Genomic DNA, 15,742 nt, shown 5'->3' on the forward strand with positions numbered 1-15,742 from the left:
CACTTAATTCCCCTTCTTGCCCAGCTTCATCTTTCCTGGGTGACTTAGAGAAGATTTTTTATGTCCAAAGCTGCCTCTACCAGTTGCCTTATACCCAGCTTTACCTTCCCACAGGGAGAAGATTGTACATAATTCTTCCAGATTATTTTTTTCTTACAAAAAAGTAATACATATTCATTCCAAAACCACTTTGAAAGTTTTAACGTATAAAGTTGAAAACAAGGTATAAAGTAAAAAGTCCTGTCCCAGTCACACTCTCCAGCAATAACCACTGTTTTTTTTTTTGGTTGCACCAGGTCTTAGTTGCAGCAGTAGGCGAGCTCCTTAGTTACGGCTCCAGGGCTCCTTTAGTTGCGGCTCGCCAGCTCCTTAGTTGCGGCACATGGTCTTCTTAGTTGTGGCATGTGAACTCTTAGTTGTGGCATGCATGTGGGATTTAGTTCCCTGACCAGGGATCAAACCCTGCATTGGGAGCGTGGAGTATTATCCACTGCGCCACCAGGGAAGTCCCGATAACCACTGTTAACAATAGTGTGTGTGTAAAAAGTACACGTGTGTGTGTTACAAAAAGGAAAATTGAATCATCCTGTATAACGTTTTGTATAACCAAATCTCCATCTGTTCCACACAGGTTGAGTGTCTAGTTTGAGCCAAGTAGTTAGGCCCCGATTATCCAGTGCTGAAGGAAGTAATCGTGGTCTCAGACATCATGGAGTTTCTAGTTTATCCTTCACTTACTTCCAAATGACTATAAAAGGTCCATTTCATTCTTTACAGACATGTAAAGATATACTGTAATCTCCTTGTACTGACATGCCATAATTCACTTATCTAATGCTCACTGATCGATGTCTGGGTGGTTCCCAGTGTCTCCCTAGCAAAATGATGCTACCGTGAATGTCCTTGTACTTGTGTCATGGGTACTTGTCTGAACGTTTCTGTAGGATAAATGCCTGTGAATGGAATTGCCGAATTCCCTCCAAAAAGATCCCCCAACAACAGCCTATGAGAGGGGACCGTAACCCTACACCTTCACCCAAAATGGGCTTCATGAATCTATAGTCTTTGCCAAATTAATAGATAAAGAATTTCACATTATTTAATTTTCATTACATTAATAATTAGGGACATTAAGAGATTTGAACTATTTATTTCTCGTGTGAATTGCATGTTCACGTCCTGTGCCCATTTTCCATTGTTAGTACGCGTCTTTTTCTTCATTGACTTATAAGACCTCTCCCATGTATTTGGGATTTTAACTCTTTGGCTTGATTATTCCTGAACATTACTTGAAGTGGTGGCTTCTGACCTACCCACTTAATGTGGCTGGAATTACAGTCCATGTCTGATGAAGGAACGTTCTATTGGGAGGCCATGTTGTATTTATTATAAAATCAAAGTTTTCCATGTTATAAGAACACTTGGGGGAGAGGAAAGTAGATAAACTCTCTGAACTGGTTGGGTAGTTCTAGTGGTATCATAGCACTCTCTTCCTCTCATAGAAGTTTATTCTCCTCTGTAGATGTTCTTTGAGGGACACGTTTGAGAAGCAGTGTGACAGCCCATTTTGATTCATTTCCTGGCATTTCTCTGCTCCCCTGGCCCTTCTTACCCGTCTCAAGCCCTTCTTGCCCTTTCTGCTTTGAAGGCCCGTTTTCCAGCCTGGACCCATGGCATTCTGTCTTGGGACCTGTCCTGGCGTCACCTCCTCAGCCTTGATTAAAAAGATCTCCGGCCTCCTGCCCTGGCTGTGGGTGGCCCTTGCTGGGTGCGCCTGCCCACGTGTTAGGAGAGAGGCCCTGGATCCTTAGAATCATTGTGCATCCATTTGGGTCCCATGCTAGGCTGTAAACTCCTGCAGGGGAGAGACCGTATCTTGTATTTCTTTTCTTTTTCTTTCTTTGCTCCCACAGTATCTCATATTTAGTAGTAGTACAGTAAATGTTTATTGAATGGATGAATGAAACTGGTATTATCTAAATAGATTTGTGCATTAATTTTGTATCCTGCTACTTTACCAAATTCATTGATTAGCTCTAGTAGTTTTCTGGTAGCATCTTTAGGATTCTCTATGTATAGTATCATGTCATCTGCAAACAGTGACAGCTTTACTTCTTCTTTTCCGATTTGGATTCCTTTTATTTCTTTTTCTTCTCTGATTGCTGTGGCTAACACTTCCAAAACTATGTTGAATAATAGTGGTGAGAGTGGGCAACCTTGTCTTGTTCCTGATCTTAGTGGAAATGGTTTCAGTTTTTCACCATTGAGGACAATGTTGGCTGTGGGTTTGTCATATATGGCCTTTATTATGTTGAGGAAAGTTCCCTCTATGCCTACTTTCTGCAGGGCTTTTATCATAAATGGGTGTTGAATTTTGTCAAAGCTTTCTCTGCATCTATTGAGATGATCATATGGTTTTTCTCCTTCAATTTGTTAATATGATGTATCACGTTGATTGATTTGCATATATTGAAGAATCCTTGCATTCCTGGAATAAACCCCACTTGATCATGGTGTATGATCCTTTTAATGTGCTGTTGGATTCTGTTTGCTAGTATTTTGTTGAGGATTTTTGCATCTATGTTCATCAGTGATATTGGCCTGTAGTTTTCTTTCTTTGTGACATCTTTGTCTGGTTTTGGTATCAGGGTGACGGTGGCCTCGTAGAATGAGTTGGGGAGTGTTCCTCCCTCTGCAATATTTTGGAAGAGTTTGAGAAGGATAGGTGTTAGCTCTTCTCTAAATGTTTGATAGAATTCGCCTGTGAAGCCATCTGGTCCTGGGCTTTTGTGTGTTGGAAGATTTTTAATCACAGTTTCAATTTCAGTGCTTGTGATTGGTCTGTTCATATTTTCTATTTCTTCCTGGTTCAGTCTCGGCAGGTTGTGCATTTCTAAGAATCTGTCCATTTCTTCCAGGTTGTCCATTTTATTGGCATAGAGTTGCTTGTAGTAATCTCTCATGATCGTTTGTATTTCTGCAGTGTCAGTGGTTACTTCTCCTTTTTCATTTCTAATTCTATTGATTTGAGTCTTCTCCCTTTTTCTCTTGATGAGTCTGGCTAATGGTTTATCAATTTTGTTTATCTTCTCAAAGAACCAGCTTTTAGTTTCATTGATTTTTGCTATTGTTTCCTTCATTTCTTTTTCGTTTATTTCTGATCTGATCTTTATGATTTCTTTCCTTCTGCTAGCTTTGGGGTTTTTTTGTTCTTCTTTCTCTAATTGCTTTAGGTGCAAGGTTAGGTTGTTTATTCGAGATGTTTCCTGTTTCTTGAGGTAGGCTTGTATTGCTATAAACTTCCCTCTTAGCACTGCTTTTGCTGCATCCCATAGGTTTTGGGTCGTCGTGTCTCCATTGTCATTTGTTTCTAGGTATCTAAATAGATTTGAAAGGAACCTCATTGTCCTTTCAGTGAAAACGCCATGTACGTGTTGAGCTGCTTAATTATTTTCCACCTAAAACTTCAGCTGAATGGGAGGGTCCTCCAGCACGTGGCAGCACGCATGCGGGTTAATGCCTCGTGTTCAAAGCTTTTCTCAGTGGCATTTAGACTCCGTTGTGTCCTTGAATGGACTCCAAGGGCTGTTTCAGGACTGCGGGTTCTGGCACGTTCTCTTCAGTAGAGCTCGGCTCCTTTTTATTTTGGGGGGTTCCACTTCAGATTGCTGGGGAGGGAAGGGCTCGCTTGGTAACCACTGATCTGTTCTGTAGGGCTTTTCAGACCGTTCTTGCCGAGTCAGAGCCCCAGGCTTGCGTGTCCCTGGTAAACATGGCTGTGGTCCCTGGGGACGGCCAGTTGTGACCCTGATAGCATCTGCAAGCCAACACGGGTTTGGAGTGAGGATGCCAACCCCGGGTCTTCTCAGAGCGCAGAGTGTGCCCCAGATGCCTGGCTCTTTGGCTCACTTGTCAAGCCATGTGGTGAAGAGAGCCGGGGCCTGGGCCTGATGGACCCTGCCTCCTTTTTCCTGCTCTTCCTCTCACTGCTGTCATTTGACAGGTTGTAGTTCAGCCTTTTCTGCCACATGGCTCCATGCCAACTTCTACTCGTGTTTGAGAGGAGTTATTTGCAGCGTTCAGTATAAATCCTGGTCATCTTAGTATTTCTCACTGATAAACTCAGCTTTTTTCTATTTAACATATCATTACCTGGAAAATGCAAGGAGTTTTAAAGCTTTTTTTTTTTTTAAATGTACAGTCACAGTGACACGCAGCCATCACCACTGTTTCCAGAACTTCTTCAACATCCCAAACAGAAAGAGTTCTTACTGTCACTCCTTCTGCACATCTTCTCAGATGTTCCGCCTCTGTTTCTAGAACTGTCAGGGTCAGCTCTTTAGACCATAATGTTGCCCAGCCTCCTCCCTGGAAGCTACAATTTGAGTCTACTTTTTCCTCGTGGATAAAGAACAATGTCCGTAATAACTCGTAGTGTATTTGAAGATAATTAAGTCACTCAATAGCCATTTATCTCTCAGAGAAACGACCCGACTTCTTTAACCTTTCCTTGTTCCTTTCATCTTTTTTGTTGACTTTTGCATGATCTCCTCAAGTTTCTCAACAGGCTCTTTAAAAGAGCACAGAACCTGGACCTGATGGGAGTTCCCTGGTGGCCTAGTGGTTAGGATTCCAGGCTTTCACCGCCGTGGCCCGGATTCAATCCCTGGTCAGGGAACTGAGATCCCACAAGCCCCGAGGCCCCAAAAACAAACAAACAAACAAACCCAAAACTGGACATGATACCATAGTAAGAGTCGGCCCATACTGGATGCAGTGGTGACTGTCCCGCCGTGCTTTAAGTGTCTGTCGGTCCTTTGGTAGAGGTGAGTTACCGAGGGGCATCCTGGGGATGGACTTGACGGTGGGTCAGGGCACGTGAGGCGCTGGAGGTGACGCGGTTCTGACCGCTGTGACTGCTGCCTGCCATGGGGACGGGGGTCCAGGAGGAACAGGTGGACTCCTTCCCCAGCTTGGACACAAATGAGGTGATAGCTCTTTTAATGCTGAAATGAGGGTTTTGAGCTCTCTACGTTGTTAGGTTAATAGGAAATCTGGTACCTCCGAATACGATGACCTTCCACCCCCTGAATTGTTGGTGAACCCCAGGGGCTGACTTAGTCCAGAAGGCCAGCTACCACTGGTAGTAATAGTAGCTACTGCTACTACGGGAATAGTTCAGGAGCATTGCTTCACCGTCAGCTTTGTGTACATTTCCAACTGCCTGCCGATTATCTAAGTTGCCTTTGTCAAAACTAGCCTCGTTGTATCGCCACTTCCCTGCACCCTTCTAATTCTCTGACTGGTGTTAGCATCCATCCAGTCCCCCAAACTAGAAACCTTGGAGTTACCTTTAATTGATTCTCCTTCACATCACACCCCCATCCCCACATCCAGTGAATCACCAAGTCTCTCTGGTGAACCTTCTTAAATGTCTCTCTTTCCATCTTCTCTCTCCAGCCCCATCCCCCAGGACTGGTACAGACTGGCACGGTCACTCACATAGCCTTTAGCAACAACCTGCTGGGTGGTTTCCTCTGCCCACACCACTTTCACCATAGTTTTGCCAGATTTGTTTTTCTAAAGGAAAGGTCTGATTATTTACCATCCTTACGTTAAACGAGATAATGAATTTTAAACTACCCAGAGCAATAACCCAGTTATCTCCAGTGCAAAATTTTTCTTCCTTAACCTGGTACCTTACTGCGATGACCTCACTGTACATTTCCACTTCATCACCTGCCACTTCTCTTGATGAGCCTTAAACTCCCGGCACACAGACTGCTGTTCAGGAAGAAGGGTGATACAGCTGTGGCATCAACTCAAACAACAGTGAGCTTCTGCCTGGGGCCAGAAGAGTGATGTTTGGGGGGGACCACCGTCCCCAGCCCCGAGGGAATGGGAGGTGAATAATTTTCATGAGGGGCTGCAGGGTGGCAGGGTCCTCAGAGAAGATCTGATTTTTATCTCTAGCAAGGAAGCAGAGGCATCTACAGATCGTGGGGCAATCTGCTGCCTGGAGTTCCGGGGGCACAGAGTTAAAAGAGGTGTAGGGCCAACAGAACGAGGAGAATCAGGACCATTTCTTAGAACAACAAACCAGTATAAAGGGATTTGGGTAGAAGATGTTGAGAGATTTGGAGGGGGAGTACCTTTCAATTTGAACAAGATGATATTTGTATCTCTGGGGCGCAGGAGATGCTTGATAAATGTTTATTGAATGATTTATTTCTGGTACTTTTTCAGTCCATCCTATTAATATATTGTTTGTTTATAACCTTAGGATCACATTTAATTCTACTGGACTTCACTCTGCTTTTGATAGGACATTTCTTTCATTTACTTAAGAAAGGTATATGGAATGCCTACTGCATGTCAACACCAGTTAATTTTTAGGGCAAAGATATGATGACTGTTCTTTGTGAGTCTTTGTGAAAAAAGGCATATAGAAACGGACATACAATGTTTATGTACGTCATCTCACTCTCTGTTTGGGCATTACCGTCTTTTTTTCTTTTATTACCCCAAACCATGAATAATCGTGTTCTGCGTAGTATATCTTTCTCTCCTGGCCAAGTTAAAGGAGATCCTGTATGGTGACTTGTGTGTTGCAAGACTCTGTATGTATTATATAAATTCTTTACGTAAAGGAAAGTGATCTAGTAGAGTCTTGAGGTTTAGCAAAGGGTAGAATCCAGCCTACTATCTTTTGTAAACCTTGTCCAAAGGAGTCTAGTCAGTAAACGCTCAAAACATTTTTCATTTAAGGCTGTTTTACCTATAAGGCAGCCACATAGCATGGATCCATGTTAGTAAGATTTCTTACTGTTTTGTCTTTTCTAAAAAGATCCAGCCCCTTGCGGTTAAACATAAGTAAAGGCATAGTTAGGTTTGGAAAGGAATCAGGAAAGTGCACAGCTTTCCTTAGGGAATCGTGCTTCTTTAAAGCTTCCTTTTCCTGACATTTATACCTGGAGAAGACATTGCCTTAAAACTGGAAAGACAAAGAGAGGTCAACTAGTGCTTCGAATCTCAATCTCTTAATACTTCCTGCCCTTTTTTGTTTTTGTTTTTGGAATCAGGGAACTCGGCTTCACTGTGACAGTCAGAATAAGCCCACTTTTTCTGAGAAGGACTTTTAGAGGCATTCGGTGCCCTGTGAACATCTTGGTAACGGAAAAACCTGCATCCCTCCTAGACTGCCCTGTGTCCCCCTAGGTTATGCCCAGCAAGGTCTGGTTCAGAATTCATTTTACGGTTCAGGAAGCTGAAGTCAGAGAACGGCAGGTGGCTTGTCTTGTATCAAGTAGCAAGTCAGCACAGTTGGGAAGCGAGTCCAGGTCTGGGGAGCACCAGCCCCGGCCTGTCCCCTGACCCACACACCAGCATCCGTGGTCTGAGCCTCTGCGGTGCCCCTGCTTGCCTGCGATCCGCACCCATTCCATCCCCGTGCATGCAGGCTGCTCAGCTTTTTCTGTCGTCCCCACTTTTAGTCTTCAAGTCTCCCCCTCGGCCCTCTGCTCCGTCCCTCCCAAGTGTGCTTGTGCGAGGATACTCTCCCCCTCTCTGCAGAGCGTGTCATCGCCAGCCAGCGTGTGATCCGGTTCCAGGAGCTCTTCCCCCACGCGGTATGGTCAGGGCTGCTCCCGACTTCTCTGGCTAAAGGAAGGACAGTTCAGTTACCCGTTGTCCCCTGGGGATGCCCAGCGTGTGTCCTCTAAGAAGCTCCCCGAAACCAGCCCATTTCCAGCCTTCCCCGCGTCTCTCAACTTTCCTCTCCTTGACTTGGGCAATTGTTGCACTTTTCTACGTTCCGTCCCTTCAGATGTCCCGCAGTCAGATGTACTGTGAGCTCTCTTCTCAGGAAGTCAGCCAGCTCTGCTGCCCTCCTTCACAGACCCCTGTTTTCTTCCTCCTCGGTCCCAGGTCCTGATCTGTTGTTGTGGTTGGTTTTTTGTTTTGATTTTAGAAGAAATGTTTCTAAACGTCAGCCCACAGCCAGGATCCCCCTTGATGCTTGCGCCGCCTTTCCTCTACCGAGGAGCCTGGACTTCCACATGAAAATACCAAGTATGCAGACTTCACACTGTAGTTTCAGTCTTGTAATTTTCAGAGCTACAACTTCTAGGGCTGTGAAACTAAGGTCATGACAAAGCAGATTTGCTCTTAGAAAGTTCCAGGATCCTCATGACTTCTTTCCCCGCCCAAGACAGCACTTTATCATAGAATTCAGTCCCCGGAGCAGAGGTGGAACCTTTGAAAAGAGAATATCCCTTTTGCTGTGATGTGTCAGGGTTCATGTGGAGCTGGCACTGACCCAAGAGCCAGGCAGTGTGCCTGCCTTCATCTGGCTTGGCTGGTGCAGCTCTCGCCAGGGAGCCAGGAGGGAGGGCAGTGGCAGCCACCAGCCAGTGCCAACTAAGATCAGCGTGCTGCAGGTGGATGCATGCACAACGTCCTTGATCTAGAAGATCAAGAATAAAAACCCTGCAGGAAAGAAGCTGCTCCTTGCCGAAACTGTGCTGCTAATCTAGCCGGGAAGGGTTAGGACTGGATGCTGAAACTAACACCAACCACATTGGCATATAGATTTATCTTTCAGAATTCCTCTGGGACCTCTTCCAGACACACCCTGTTCCCCAGACATCTTGAGAAACTTGTAAATTTTGCTGACTCTGCATTACTTAAATTGTGCTTGGTCATTCATTCTCATAAAATCTGGAACATGATTTATTGTTTCTATATTGTCATTGTCACAGGTGTTTGAAGTGAAAAGAGTTTTATTACAAATTAAAATATTTCTCCTCTCAAGCATATGCCCACACAGAGCAGAACTGTAAATTTGGAAATCTGTGTTATTTCTGTGTTTGCTCATGTTAGATGTTAGACAGTCAATATTTTTATTATTTTAAAAATTGAAGATACTTATTTGAAAACAGTATATAAAAGTTCCCTTATATTCAATAATGTATTCATATATTAATTAGCTAAATATCTAACTAGACAACACAAAATACCTACATTCATTGTGCAGTTAGTGCCACAGAGAAATCTGGCTAATATGATGCTGAGTGCATTAAAACATGATTGTATTAAATGTGCTAGATTTATCTGCAAGAGCTGTGTTTTTCCTAATAGATACTTTCTGTGGGCCTTTTCCTTTTCTTGTAGTTTAAATTGCAGGCATTTAGTAGAGTGACTGTATGAGTGTGTATACATACCCTGGCATTAGACTTTTATTTTAACACCCAGATTAGAGAAGAAAAAAAAAACAAAAAACTACTTCTCTTAATCTTTGTAAAGATACTGGCTGATGACAATTTAAGAAGACAGTATGTTTGAAATAGCTCCTAATAGATCTAGGCATCCTCTAATGTTATTATTTATAGAAAATATTTTATAGCTGTATAATTTGAGTCATGTTTAAGTAATATTTATTAAGTACCCTCAGTGCAATACAGATACCTTGGTTCAAAAAAGAAAAAAAAAAATCCCCTGAGGAAAGAAGATTCTTAAAAGAGAGGCTTGCATCTGGAGTCAGTAATCATTCCCATTTCCAAAGAAGGAAGAAGGGGTGGCTTTTTTTTTTTTTTTTGGTGGTGGATTATTTTTTCTTTCGCTAATTTACAGTGATATCTCTGGCCCCATTTCCATTAGGAGATGAAAGCATGGAAATTAAAAAACAAATTACAGGAATGAGAAGATTACTGAATGACAGCGCTGGGAGGATCTACCAGCGTGTGGGCAAGGAGGGGGAGAAATTGAAAGAAGAACCCCAGGATTTGGATTCGATCTGGCCTCAGCGTTTGAACTCTGCGGAGGCCCCACCGAGCCTCCACCCGTCTTCCCGTGGTGCGTGGAATGAGTTACCACCCCAGAGTGGGCAGTTCTCAGGGCAGTATGGCACCCGCTCCAGAACCTTCCAGAGCCAGCCCCACTCCGCCGGGAGCTCCAATGGTATGGCCGTCTTCAGACGCTCACAAGGCTTTCGGGGCCGTTGCCCCAATGTGTTTTCTGTCTAAATATTCAGTATGTTCTTTGAGTTCAACATATTAAACCCTCCCTTAATCACCCACCCGCCTTAGCTGAGTTATTTTAAAAGACTGGGAAGACAGAAAGGAAAAAGTTGAAGAGCATCAAAAACCAGAATTAAGACGCAGGAAAAACTGGGGGTTCTCCATTAGAAGGGATAGTTTCTTGGTAGAGATTTTAGCCCTTTAAGAAGTTTAAAGCCATCATTTGCAGAGATAACGATATTATTGTCACAAAAGACTGAACAGTTAGGGCAGAAAGAGCTCCGCTCTGTCATTAAAAGAAGCTTCCTGGTCACGTGGTGTATTAATACATCCCCTTGCCTAGTCTTGCGCTTTCTTCATTAGCGGAAGAGTCAGTTAAAGGCAGGACTGATGACCCCGCCCCCAGGCGACACCTTCACTTTAACCTCACATCCAAGCTACAGAACCTGATGATCCATATTTTACAACCTGCTTCATTCAGGTTGAAAATTATTCCTTTAAAGTAAAATTTCCTTAATTTAAATTCCTAATTTTTTTTTAGTAACTTTCATCGGAGTATAGTTGATTTATAATGTTGTGTTAGTTTCAGGTGTACAGCAAAGCGAATCAGCTATACACATACATATGTCCCCTCTGTTTTAGTTTCTTCTCCCATATAGGTCACCACAGAGTATTAAGTAGAGTTCCCTGTGCTATACAGTAGGTTCTTATTAGTTATCTGTTTTAAATTCCTAATTGTTAAGAAAAAAAATCAAATGGCAAATGTTTTTTCAAAACGTAAGGAAAAACTTGATCATTTCTCCATTCATGTTAATTTTCCCTCCAGTGACATGGGATGTTACTCGTTCTATAAATTATGTACAGATGTGCAGAACTGTATGTAGTTTTCACAAAGAGAACAAGAAGAAAGGAAGAGTGCGTTTTCAGTTTCCTTGAAAAGTTAAGGATTTTTTTTTTTTCCCATACATCATCCTTCAAGAAAAAGAGAACGACTGTGATTTTCTTTTTCTTTCTAAACACAATTTGCAAGAACCAGTTCAGAGGTATGAAGAGCCATCCTGAGCCACTGCTGATGAGACAGGGAGGGACCCCAAGAGATGTATGGGTGTCTTCTCTCTCTCTTAATTTTACATAAGCCAATATCAGCTTCACATGCTGGCATGCTTCCAGGTTAGAAGGAGATGGCTCTTTAAAGACTGTTCCATAAAAATAAAAAGGGCAGTTCTCTTTAAAATTAGAAAATGATTTATAACAAGCTGAAAAGGGTTGGTTTTGTCCTCTAAAAATGAGAAAGATGGACTTGGGGTAGTGACTAGGAATATTCTACAAGGTCCTCCTAACTCTACTGCCATGCAAGAAATGATTAGAGAAATAAAATAGCCTTAGGTATGTAGGAAGTTAGTAAGCCCCACGTCAATAAGTGTTGGGTGAACAATGTTCTGTTTTCCAGGATGCAACAAGGACAGTGGATTTACTTTGGAAAATATTAGTAATGGTAAAAGTTGCAAACCTGAATTCCCCCATATTCGTTTAAAAATAGATCTTTTTGTGTTGATTGCTTGCATGTTTTCGATAGGAATGCATTTGCTGTCTCATTGGAATTATCTGCAGTTTTAAAGTTGTAACATCTCAATTTGCTACAACTTTGAATGTAAATAATTATGCTGCTCCAAACATCAAGTATATCCACAAATAATGCATACTGCAGGATGTAAATTCCATTTACTGTATAGTAAAAGATATCACTGGACCAAAACCTTAGAACTTCCCCCTTCCACCTGTGAAAAAATGGAAGTGATAGCAGTCTCTTATCCTGATCCACTTAAAGGTAGCAGGGTTGGATACTGAGACTGGGAGAACTGCGCTGAAAGCGTGTTTTTCCAAATGTCCCGTTTTATTACAGGGGTAATAGGAAGATATTTGTTTACATGTAAGGGAAACAGAATAGGATAGTTTTATGAAGGAACAGATACTAAATTTAAACAGTGGAAAAGAGACTAAAGTGAAATTAAAGAAATGGGAATGGAAAAAAGATGTAGAAGGATCTCTTTTATGAAGCTGGAGAAAATCCAACACACCAGCACCCTCTAAACCCTCAAGTTCAAAGGGACCCTCCCAGACCCTCCTGCCCCTGCTTTCTCCATCCCAGACATACCACACCCAGAGTGAAAGTTTAATGTGTTGACTGTTCTTAATTTTTGGAATAACATGATTAATGATAAAACTATTTTTTAAACAGACACATTTAATTCTTAATATGAACCCTCAGGACATATCCAGCTACCAGGTTGTTTTTTCTTTTTTCTTTTGGTAACACCGTTCTCAGAGCTAGTTTTGTGTGCAATAGCATGAGTGTGTCTCTAGTGAATTTTTCTGTAATTGTTACCTGAGATGAACTGGGGTGACAGTGAATTGTGTGTGTCTGTTCACGCAGGCTCTGCCACCCCGAGACACAGCACACACCTGACAATAGAGAAGCCTGGATAACTAGATGAAGGCAGACCCCAAAATTTAGGTTGTCCAAATTACTGGGTACATTTTCCTCAGGCACGATTTCCTAGTTAACTGCACAGGCTTCAGAAGCCTGTCACGGTACCTTCCTTTTTTTTTTTTTTTTTTTTTTTGGCTCTTTATAATCTTGCTGTTGCTTGGCGTCCGTCATTCTTTTCTTTCGTGCTCAGGAGAACTTCCAGTGGTGAATTCGTCAGTTGGATCAAACTGCTGTACTTGTAACTGCCAGTCAACGTTGCAGGCCATTCTCCAAGAACTCAAGACCATGCGGAAATTGATGCAGATTCAGGCAGGTACGAAGATCAGGCCTCGGATGGAGGCCTCGGGTTTTGAATGCATATGTGACATCTCCAGTCAGGATGTTCATGGTGCTTTGATTACTCTCTGCTTCCCTCCTTGCTATCCTTTTTTTTGTTTGTTTGTTTTTTTAGTTTTTTTTTTTTTAATTTTTTTACTGGAGTATAGTTGATGACATGCTTCTTCAATTAGCCATTTTCTCCACTTTTTCTACAACCCATCTTCCCATTAGCAACTCTAACAAATGCTTTATGGCTGGTACATGTGCTCCGGATACTTCACCCCGACTCCCCACACTTCACAAATGTCAGCTAATTAAACTTTGAAACAATTATACGCGAAAGTGGGCAGAGCGCTCCGGCTCATTTTCCTAATGTGAATCAACAAGGAGGTTCACGTCAGGGAAGGAGGTGAGAAGGCTCATCTTCCCTCCCGAGGGGCTCGGTTTGGGGGCTGTCTGCATCTCACACACTCCCACTCCTGCACAAGTTCCCACACGCACACACACACACCCGCCCCCCGCACTGGGCTCCGCGTGACAGGTGGGGAGCCACGCATTTTTGTGCACACGAAGGAGCCCTTAGGAAGCATGGGCTCCGCTGGTGAAGATTCCAGAGCATCAGCTGACAAGGAACGTTGGCCCTCGGGCCCTGCTTGTGGCTTTTCTCCTTAACATTCAGGTCAGAGAAGCTCAGAGACACCTCTTGTTTTGTCTTTTTATTTACACGACGCTGTTTTTGTTCTCGCCCCTGTTGGACAAGTTGAAGAACAGAAGAGCAGTGAACCTGCAGTTTGGGGTCAGAGTCCCCGTGTCTCCCGTCCTAGCCTGTTTAACTTCTCTGAGCCTCAGATTTCTCGTCTGTAACTGGAGTATTAATATCTAACTCACAGGGTTGTTGTGAAAATGGAATGAGGTAGTAAATGGAAGTGAACTCTGTAAAGCACGATCCGAGCCTCAGCTATTTCGTTAGCGTTGTTATGAAGCCCGGGAGCATTTCATAGAGGTCTAGAAGTCTAGGCCCTTATTATAGTGGATGTGTTTTCTAGTCTCCACAATTAGGGGAGAGAAAAAAGACATTTTTGTGACAGGTACAGAAAGTAACAAATCATTTTATTAAGCCCCCCCACCCCTCGTCAGGGAAAGCTGCTCCTTGAGCAGGAAAATAGCACCGTCTTTTATGACTATCATCCCTACCCCCCTTTTCTCTGTAAAGGTATTCAGAAAGGTCACTGTTCAGAAATCGTACTTGGTGCCGTTTAGTGAATTCTAGTACAATTTCAATATTCAGTGATGTGGTTTGATGTAAAAAGCTTCAGACTAAAACATATCAGTCACCCAAGATCACGTGAAAGTAAAATGGGCAAAAGGCTTTCTGAGAAGCGACATCTAATTTTATGCTCTGGATTTGGTCTTATCCCAAGGAAAAAAAAAATAAGCATTTTGGTCAGGCCAGTAAGCATTTAACTTACCTTGTTCCACCAGGATAATCTGTGTTCTTATTAACCTGGTAAAGGTTAACATCTGCTAAATAAGGAGCTCAGAAAGAAAGGTTACTTCATTCGGTACAGATTCTTTCCTCAGTGGAAGAATTTGTTAGCACTTAAGAAAATGTGCGTATGAAATTGTAATGATTTATTTTGTTACTTAAGCTCCTTACTCCTGAAATGGCAGACTACAAATTGCAACCATTTAAATCCTTGACTGAAGCCTTTTTAGGATCTATTAAGTAAATGCCTCTATGTCACCCTGTTTTCTTTTCTGAACCTTTGCAGATTAGGGTGGTAAACGACTCCAAAGCTGTAGGAGAACCCAAAGGATAAACTGAATAAATTACTCTCCTTTTCTTAAACTTAAGAATTTGTGTTGAGTGCGTAGATTTACTTAAGGTTTGTTGCCTGTAAAACGTAGATTTAAATTCTATTTAGAAAGTTTCACCTTTACTTCAGGGAGAAAGCCAGGACTAAGATCAAGCGGTAAGATCTGGATACAAAAGACTACGGCTCGCTCTGTCCAGGCTTGCGGAAGGAGGAGAAAAACTTAGACAGTACCTGTGTTCTTTAAACTTAAATCATTTTGTTTTTAACTTTGGAAAGTGAGGCTGGAGTCCTAGACCGTAGATAATTGCTTCGGTTGTCCATCTGACTTTCGGGATGGAGACCCAGCCGCCTCGGGTGAAAATTTGGACCAAACAGAGAAAAGTTCCTGTCCAGCTTGCATATGAGGATCACTTGAGAAGCTTTAAAAAAATCCTGATGCCCAGGCATCACCCCGGGAAATTCCAATTCAGATTAATCTGGGGCGAGGCTGAGGTACTGGCTTTTTTTTTTTTTTTTTTTTTTTAAAGCTCCAGGGTGATTCTGATGTGTAGCCGAGGTCGAGAACCGGTGAGCTAGACTAATTACTGCATGGGCGGTTAAAAAACTTCTCTGCTCATTTTGCAGTGCAAGTAGTTTGTTTCTAATACTTATTTATAAATTTCTGTCCAGCCTAGAGATGCAGATATCAAGTTCAGAGTACAAATATTCTTTATTTGCAACCTGATAGGAAATGATCCATATTACGTGCATGTAAAGATCTTTAGATTTTCATTTGGCTTATTTTTAGACGTGTACTTCTGTAAAAAAAAAAACAAAAGCAGCTATGTCCTGTGGTTGTATTTATCAAACCATATTAACACATGAAGATTTAAGTAATAATGCCATATTTTCCTACTAAACTTTGCATCAGAGTATTTTTATTTATTTATTTATTTATTTATTTATTTATGTATTTGGCTGCGTTGGGTCTTCGTTGCTGCGCGTGAGCCTTCTCTAGTTGCGGCGAGCGGGGGCTACTCTTTGTTGCGGTGCATGTGCTTCTCATTGCGGTGGCTTCTCTTGTTGTGGAGCACGGGCTCTAGGCGCACGGGCTTCAGTAG

At 42.5% G+C, this 15,742-nt stretch overlaps 1 protein-coding gene across 8 annotated transcripts in view; it reads left to right on the forward strand.

Moving 5' to 3' along the window:
- The window catches only part of BEND7 (BEN domain containing 7), a 77,330-nt gene that overhangs the window by 14,705 nt on the left and 46,883 nt on the right, over positions 1 to 15,742 (forward strand). For all 8 annotated transcript variants that reach the window (XM_061178382.1, XM_061178373.1, XM_061178358.1 and 5 more), the window contains 2 exons: positions 9,658 to 9,957; positions 12,698 to 12,820. In XM_061178382.1, the coding sequence (XP_061034365.1) occupies positions 9,658 to 9,957; positions 12,698 to 12,820 (423 nt within the window). The remainder of the gene's footprint in view (positions 1 to 9,657; positions 9,958 to 12,697; positions 12,821 to 15,742) is intronic.

The sequence above is a fragment of the Eubalaena glacialis genome, chromosome 2 (assembly GCF_028564815.1).
Source record: "Eubalaena glacialis isolate mEubGla1 chromosome 2, mEubGla1.1.hap2.+ XY, whole genome shotgun sequence".
In the NCBI taxonomy this organism is placed as follows: domain Eukaryota; kingdom Metazoa; phylum Chordata; class Mammalia; order Artiodactyla; family Balaenidae; genus Eubalaena; species Eubalaena glacialis.